At 34.0% G+C, this 9,376-nt stretch overlaps 1 protein-coding gene across 1 annotated transcript; it reads right to left on the bottom strand.

Moving 5' to 3' along the window:
* Positions 1-722: 722 nt before the first annotated feature.
* Positions 723-9,317, bottom strand: IGIP (IgA inducing protein). The gene has a single exon (XM_012472217.2). The coding sequence runs from the start codon at positions 1,061-1,063 to the stop codon at positions 902-904; it is 162 nt and encodes a 53-aa protein (XP_012327640.1). The 5' UTR covers positions 1,064-9,317; the 3' UTR covers positions 723-901.
* Positions 9,318-9,376: the final 59 nt, after the last annotated feature.

The following is a 9,376-nucleotide window of genomic DNA, read 5'->3' as shown; positions in this document are numbered from 1 at the left end:
TGTGTCTTGTTTTTATTGGTAGCTTCATTCATCGTCTGCCATTCCACTCACTAGAAAAAGTTTTGAAAGAGATTTTATTTTAAACCGTATCCTCTATTTTCTAAGTGTTCAACAGCACAATAGGGCAACTATAGTTAAAAATAATTTATTATATATTTCAAATAACTATAGTGGAATTGGAATGTTCCTAACACAAAGAAATGATATATGCTCAGGTGATGGATACTCCAAACATCCTGATTTAATCATTACATTGTATGCTTGTTTCAAAATGTTATGTGTACCCCATAAGTATAACTAGTATGTATCCATAATTAATTTTTTTTTAACTGTAACTGACAGAAAACAAAAAACCTCCCATGAGAATGGAGCATGATATATGGGAAAAGTTTTTCCTTCTCTTCAACATGATAGCTAAGTTAACTGTCATACCACCAGAGAATTTTTTAAATAACCCAATATGCCAGGATAGGGAGGCCATTCACATAAAATTTTAAAAAATAAACAAGCATATTTTAAAATAAAACAGAAGATAGAGTTCTCTAGTATGAGAGCGCACACTTAATGCCTGCAGCCAATAAATGATCATAAGTAACAGGCAAGTATACCTGCTACTGAGTCCCAAAAACAGTTTCCACCTATCCAAAACAACAACAACAACAACAAAAAATCCAAGAACAACGAGACCCCTTCCCCCAAAAAGCACTGAAACAAAAGACTGATCTGTTTATACAGTCACATGAAAAATAAACATCTTTATTTTTTTGCCTACTTTATTTCATTTTTTCAAATAAAATTTAAATCTGTACAAAGTATACTGTTACAGTATATATTTTGTAAGAATCAATGCCTAAAAGAATCACAATACTTCAATAAGCAGTACAGCAGACCTCGCTAGTTTTCAGCTTTGATATTGAACAAACTCAAGCCGGCTGATGCACAACACGTTTGCTTGGTTTCCACATGGTGAGTTCCCAGCACTGAGATGGGAGAACATGACAGCAAATATGGTAATATTACAGCCCGACACACTGCGTTTCTTCATGTGATAATAACTGCACATATTTAATACAGAATGCTCAAATTTACTTTTTAAATTGTATTTGCTTACTTCTTAGTTGGCAAAATTCAGCATTCTTAAATGGGGTCCCCAAACAGTGCAAATTAATGATATTCTAACTGTATATTGGCACATCTCCAATAAGGATTAACTTGTAAACTCAAAGAATATCAACAACTTAGTCCTAAATTTTAACTAATATACATCTGGTCCATTTAACCAAAGTCATTTTGGAAAGATATTAAAGAACAATTCTATTTCTGAAAGGATATTGTTTTGACCATTCTTTAGAGAAGATAAATTTTTAAATTGTCATTAAAATGTTTCACTATAAAAATTTTACAAACTTGATTAGAAATTTCAAGATATGATTCACAGCAGACAAATACAAACTGTATATTTCAACAATACCTATTCTTAGACTTTCAAACAGAGCACAACCATGTCAGCTGTGTTAACTAAAATTCTGAACAGTGTACTAAATTTATAAGTGGTGCTGGGTCTAGCAAGTGTAAATACACAGTATATTTCAATGAAAAGAATTGTCTTCTTTATACTTTATTTGTTTTCCCATAAGGAAACATTAATGTTTACATTCTTTAATAAAGTTAATCTTACATCAGAATATAACTTAATACTGTCAGCAACAGGGACCACACACAGTAAATAAGAAGCACATTTAAAATAAGTCTGAATTCACATAGATTAACATTTGTTGGTTAATAAAATATCGACAGTATTACAATCTTACAATATTTACAGTAAGAAAAATCTAGAGTAATATATATCTTTCACAGCAGGATTCCTTTTTTTTTTTTTTAAATTTCTTCCAGTTTGGGATTGTGTATACACGAAAAGCTCAAAATAAAGCAACTCTGCAATATAATCTTAAAATAATGGCTACTAGGGGGAAATTCTATCACAACCATTGAAAATAATGGTGACTTCTCACGGAGTCTGTGGCATCTGAGAACCCAGTTAATTAACCAAAGTCTTGCTCACATTAGCCTCAGTTACCCAGATTAAAGCAGAACTCCGGCCTTCCCTGACTGCTGAAAACCCAACAGATTTTCTCAACATGCTATAAGAAAAGAGGAAAAATTGGTTTCAGCTCACACCTCATAGCTGGAAGCCTCCAGCCAGTGCACACTCCCCAACTTATGCTAAAAGAGGGCCAATTTCATCCCCACAGCATCACAAGAGTCCACTCTCTAACCACACAGCACTCTGACACCAAGCTCACCCATTTCTCAACTCTTGTGCCTTAGGATAACACATTAACTTAGTCCATATAATACACACCAGCATCTTAGAGACTTGGGACCAGGGCAAAGAAACAGACTAGTGTAGTTTGCACTGAGATCAATAGGAAAAATGGGAAGTGATGCACATTTCCAATTAGAATGACAAGAAGAAGACCCACATCCCTAAACTGGAATTTGGTCAGGGCATCAGAGTTAGCACCCCCTCTCTGAGTACCACTAGCAATTAGGATGTGTGCTCTGGGCCTCCTCTAAAAGAGAGCATCTACAGTAAGTAACACAGTATGGGACATTAGTTCAGTGACGACTCCCAAGAAAGCAGATACAATTCTTGAATCTGGGGCTATCTATGGCACCTGAGGTCAATCATCCAAGCTGTGACCTGTCCCAACTCTGCTTACTTTAAGATATCTGATGGGCACAGAGCACTCAGGGATATGGCTGCTGGCTACTTTGGACTCTAGATCTCACAGGTAATCAACAGGTATCTGGGATTGAATTAGCAAACTGTACCATAGCTCCTTAAACAGATACTGTCAAGTTTGAAATCATGCCAAGCATGAATCTTCACTGTCAGGTCAGAAATCAAAGTGGGAGTCTTCCCACATCAGCCAAGGTTATTTTGTCAGAACCTTAGAGGAGTTGGACAGTTTTTCATGTTGCAAGTGATTAGTTTACTTATTTCAGTCACGCTGGATTGGCAAATCAGACTGATTTATTTAGTGAGCTTTGTTTTCTTGATTCTTAGATGTGTGCTAACCCAAAGCTGTTGTATTTGGGCTAAATACACTGACAGAGAAAATTCAAACGACAAAAGTTTTCAGCAAACTTCTGTGGCATTTTTTCTTTTTGGAAGTCAATATAAGATCTAAAGGTATTTCTACCCAACAAAGTCTGTTTAAGTGTTTAATGTTATTTCCTTTTTGGTCCTATACAGAATGCTATGACTTCTATATAGGTCTGAATGCTGCTCCATGTAGATTCCTTCTGTATATCTAAAAATATATACTTTTCAGTAGTTCAATACATGGTTAATCTTCCCACAGAGGAAGATTTTTGTAATCACATGTTGCAAAGTAGAAAACATCTCCTTTCTAAGAAAGGAAATATACTTTCCTATTGTACACTTTTGAATAAGCCCAAAGGCATGCACCAAAAATCATTATTAAAACTAATACATGCAATAAAATGGTGTAGAGTTAGACTTAAAGTGCTGCTTCTCAATTTTTTTAATTTGAAGAAGACATTTTGTCAGTTGTAGACTCAAAGATCTTTCCCCCACCCACCCGTCCCACCCCATGGCATTAAGAGAGAAAAGTAAAAAGTATGCATAAATCTTTATTCTTTACATGGGGGGAAGAACAGATATATCAACTATCCTATATATAAACTGGATTCCCAGTTTTAAATAAAATCAATATTTACTGGTAAAAATTGTCAAAGTGAATACACCCAAACAAATGTTACTAGTAAATAAATGTTCTACATAGAGAATAATTTACTTTGGTTTTATGCACTTTCTCAAAAATAACACTAGTGTCCCAACGTCACCAAACTGATGTGTTCCAGCAAAGTTGTAAGGCAAATCTTTTTTTCCCTAGTGACATCTTGTTTCCCAACAGACAAAAACTAAAATCTTTTGGTGAGGAAGGGGTTAAGATAATGGCTAACCCCTTGGCATCCTGAGCATTGTGGTTTATCAGACTCTACCCTGCTAGAAATTGTCAGGCACCCTGACCCCTGCCTTGAACCAGGAATGGCTCCCATGTCTAGAGATGCCCTGACTCCTTATAAACAGCTTTCAGAACTTTGCATCTTTTTCCCTTCTCTCTGAATGTTATAATGTCTAACAAAGCTGGTTGCAATATCACATTTTGCTAGTAAGGGCCACCATCTAACAATAATTCCAATCTGAAAGGTTTTAAGCCAATAGTTGGTTCCTAATTTTATCAATGATTTGCACTAAAATTCTCTACAATATACTTAGAGCAGAGATCCTTAACTTGGGTTTCAAAGGATACGTGATGCCCCTGAGGTTATATGCAAAATTACCCAGGTTATGTGCATTTTTTTTCCCTGGGGAGAGGATCCATCACACTTTCATCAGATTATCAAAGGTATCTGTGACCCACAAAAAGGGTTATAGGGACTTAGAGGGATACCCGTAATTCATTTTATACCAGGACTGGGAAATGGGGGCAGAAAACTGAAAATGGCCTCGAAAAAGGCCAGAGACAAATTGCTGATCCTTTCCCTTTATTCACATTGGGAAAATAAGTACTTCAAACTAGGAAAAATCATTAATTAAGCTAGTTAAACTCCATTAAAAAATAATCAAATCCACTTTCTAAAATTTTTTCATTTTCAATATGGGGTAAATTTAGTCTCCAAGAAAAGGTTCCAAGACTGAATTTTTCTCTTTTCCTAAAGGAAATTCATAGCTATAATGCTGAATATAATCCACATTTAAAGATTTGACAACATAAAAGTTAGATAACTCTTGATGTGAATCTTTGACTTATGATTTTCAGTAAAGGATTATCTAGAATCAAATATTCACTTATTAACCTTCATTTCCCAAAATTGGTTCATATTTAGACAATTACCTGGCACAATTTCACTAGATAAACCTAAAATCTGAACAATGGAAGTTAAACTTCTATCCAAAGCAAAAACAAAGCCAACTGAATTGGCCACAAACATTCAGACTATGTTATAGAGGACTTTCTCATTTCAAATACATCACTGAATTTTCAACAGAATTTGCAAACATAAGATCCAGAATGACTAGCAAAACATGCGAAGAGCATGTCAAGAAGTAAAACACCCCCCTCCCCAATCCGGAAACACAGTCAGACATTCCAAAAATAAACCAGATCTGAAAAGAGGACTATCACTTGGTTTTAAGTATGAGGTGTGTACAAAGCTATGAGAAAGGGATTATGAAATGAAATAACCAAATAACTTTAAAAAATCATTTTAGTCAAAAACCCATCTCTCTAATTCCACTGATAAAACTATCAATTTTTAAATTTTTTTGCAATTCTGTGTTGCATAATATCACCAAGACAAAAAATATGTTCACAGGTATACTTTTTGTTATTTTCTTTCTGGAGCACATCTTTGAGGTCGTAAGACCGCATCTGGTTAAAATAAAGTCTCTTACCCTTGCTTCCCTTCCCCCTCAAAAAGTGATTCAACCCTGAATTCCAAAAAGGAATATTCAATATAATTACTTTAAAACCAGTTATATCACTTAGACCATGAGGAAACTAGAACATTATGGAAAACTACACAAAAGAGGGAGCTGCCACTTGCCACCCACCTCACTTCCAGCTTTGTAAACATGTACCCAGCTAGACTCATATCTCACTGACTTCAGTGAAACAAACCAACACACCAAAACCAGGCTATCTCAGGCTGGAAGTTGAAACTCAAAGACATCATTTCATATACACACACATATATATTTCCTATCCTAAGCTTTAACTTTGTCTATTTAAACAGTTTAATAAAGCTCACATTTACAAAGGATTTTATCAGCAAATAAAGGTCCATATTAAAAATTTTATCAAAACAAATTTTTGTTTTACACAGCTAACACTAAGAAATATTTTCTTGGCCTTATAAAGTATATTTAATTGCATATAAGTTTTGCTTTGGGTGGGATATTGAAAACATAATTCTGCAAGAAATTAGAAAAGACTAGAAACAAAAGTGAAAGTGACTAGTCTTAACTTTCAAAAAATCAAGTGCAAAGATAAATAGTGCAAATAATGAAAACTAGAAATTTTACAGGCAACTTTACATAGTCTTTCCTGCTTTTGCACTTTTACACATTGACAACTTTATAAACCCTAACAACTATATGCAGCATGGACATGGGCTATCATTTATCTCCACTGACTAGACTTAAGCCTTTCAAAGACTTGTCTCACAGTCATTTAAATCACTAGTTCTTGACACAGGTTTGGGAATTCACTTCTTTTTAAACAAATTTCTAAGGGAGGGGCTACTTAAGAAGGCTCTGCATTGACTTAAATGAGTTATAGTATGTAACTATTATAATTTAAAATCTGACACAAAATGTGAAAATTATACTAAAGTGCCAACTCTACAAAACAAGCTATAGTAAAAATGATCCTGCTATTGTTAATGAACTTGACATTCATAAAAAAGAAAAATTACCTTTAAAGTACAAAATCAGAACCTCTTTTTTGCTATTTTTAAAAGAGATTTTTATCACTAACATATAGAGATGTGAGTAAAATGAAACTTGAAAGTAATCTGTCAAAATCACCGGGAATAAATCCATACTAAATTTGACAACAAAGAGTTAATCCAAACATACTTGAATTATGTAACTTTAAAAACAAAGATTATACTAATTCTTTATCTTAAATAATTTAAAACACTAATGGAATAATGGGAACAGAAATCTAAACACTATCAGCTTACCCTACAAAGGACATATGAACCTCCAAGATGTACTATTAATAACTTATTTTATTAATATTTGCCACCACTGAACTCTTGGGAATACTACAGTTTTAAAGTAAGAGACAAAGTGGGGAAACAGGAACATGAGTTTGGGGGGTATATTGTCTAATTTTAGAAATATAGTATTATTAAGGGCCTCATAAGGTCCACGAGGTTAAATGATTGCTATGGTTGCAAATGTAAAAGAAATAAAAAAGATACCTAAAATTGCAAATTAGTGTTTTTATCTGGTTTATTGTCCTTCTTCTAAGAAATTTGTGAGGGCCAAAGTCTCAAAGTTCTATAAATGCAAGGAATAATAAGTGTCTTTGTGGACTGCAAAATCAAATAATTTGATCTAAGGACCATTTTGAAAAGTAAACTACATTGTAACAAGAGCCCAAAAAAATAGACAGTATGTGTGATAAATATTTCCGATAGTTTAAAAATAATAACTGTGAAAAGCTTAAAATTTTCTTTTCTTTTCCTCAAAATAATAACTCCCCAGCACCCACTTGCCTTGACCAGAAAAGCTGTCATTCCACAATTGTGCTACTTAATTTGTCCCAGAAAAGCAAACATCCTATACATGAAAACAGACTTGTATAATGCTTCATCACCATCGTAACTCTAGCTGTAGTAACTAAGAGTTTTCTCATAATCAGTGAGGGATCCATTTTCTCCGGCTTTATTGAAACTTCCTTAGTGAAGGTCAACTTCATTTCCTTAGTAAGTAACTCTCATTCAGACTCCATCATAGTACCTTTTCCTACCTCTAGTAAAAATTCCTCCCATTTTACTTCCAAACCATTCCCTATATACCTCTCAAATGCCCATCCACAAACACATTAAACAGCTCTCCTCATCCTACTCTCAAATTTCCAAACCAGTAAGTCTCAGATCCCAGTAACTTACCTAAAATACACATACCTCTTACTGTCTTCAGTTCACAAGTTTCTTAACAAACATTAATTTAGATACCCTTCATACTGCCAGCTTAATGGGGAAAATAGCAATTGGAAAAAAAACTGCCCAGTTAACTCATAATACTGAAATCATTCTGGATCATCAGTTAGCTGTGTTCTAAGGCAGGAGTCAGAAATTTATTTACTTCTCTCTGAAGAAGTAAGCTTGAGTGCCACTGGTAGGCCTACAACAAGAATAAAAAAGGAGAGAGAAACAAAAAGGATAGGAGAGAGATGCCAGATCTACATGATAAAGAGGTAGGTCAAGTGCCACCAACAACTACCTGCATTGAAAATTGCCGATCCACTCCAGCTAAATGCAAGTTTGACTCAAACTCAACATGTGTCTGGTAAGTCATTAGCTGATGGCCATCACTGAGCTAGTCAAGATGAAGAGGTAAGTCACCTGTCCCATAACTTTAACTGCCACTTCACGATAAGGACATATTTTCTTAAATCCTCCTAGGATCCTTCTGTGTTAATCTACCTTAGACCAAAACACACACTAACAAGAGTATTTCCATGTTTTTCACAACTCTAGAATATAAGGACTTGGTCCTTGAACTTGGAGGCCTCTTGAATTACTAAAGTAGAACCGAAATCAAGAAAATTAAACTCTTTAGCTTAAAATTTTTTCCATGAAATGCTACAAAATAAGCTAATTGCTAACAATAATCAAAACAATGTGTGTATTTATGAAAACACGACAATCTTGTGATTCCAAAATGAGTGAAATATTTCTGATGTGTAAGAAGCAAGTTTATTTTACATAGAGGATCACCACCATGTTTCTGCCTATCAACAGGACAATTTTCCACAAAAGCAAAGGACATCAGGAAGGAAAAATACAAACCAAAACAAATACCAAACATGGGGACAAAATAAAAATGAATGAGTAGTTATGACATTCTTGTTAAAAATGTTAACAAGTGACCTTTGCCACACTCAGCTTTCCTAAACACATAAATTGCCTGGACCATTCAACATCAAAACTTGGTAGTTAGTTTAGCAGATTCATTGGCTTGGAACCAATCATTATTTCATTTTTCATCTGGTTGTTCTTGTATCATGAAATTCTACCTGACTCACGCTAATTCTGGCTTATTTTCACTTAGCCTATAATAATGAAATTTCCATTCAAAAAGAACCTGTCAAATGGCCTATGCCTTAAATTTAGGTTTTGTTTTAGGATCAAATACCTTCTTAAATATTAATATTAAAATCAGCTTTTCTTAAAAAAAAAAATCAAATTCTGCAAAGAAAACTCTACAATAATTAATTCATGAATAGCAGTGATGACTTTAGTTTTATAGTGTACTTATGAATGGCCAAAATTTGGTTAACATGCAATGAAGTAAACAGAAATATTATGATTTAAAAATTGATACATTTTAACAAACAAATCTGCACAAATAACTTTGGTGAATATATGTAAGCAATTCCAATAAATTCTCTCTCCTACTTATTCCAACTCTCATGGAGGGGTGTGTGTGTGTGTGTGTGTGTGTATACATATATACATATGTGTATATGTATATATGTATATATACATATATACGTGTTTGTGTGTGTGTGTGTGTGTGTGTGTGTGTGTGTGTGTATATATCTTT

Source organism: Aotus nancymaae, unplaced genomic scaffold (genome assembly GCF_030222135.1).
Source record: "Aotus nancymaae isolate 86718 unplaced genomic scaffold, 86718_ANA_hifiasm-v0.15.2.pri h1tg000064l_1, whole genome shotgun sequence".
NCBI lineage: Eukaryota > Metazoa > Chordata > Mammalia > Primates > Aotidae > Aotus > Aotus nancymaae.
Note: the sequence above shows the minus strand (reverse complement) of the source record. Positions and strands in the feature narration are given on the sequence as shown.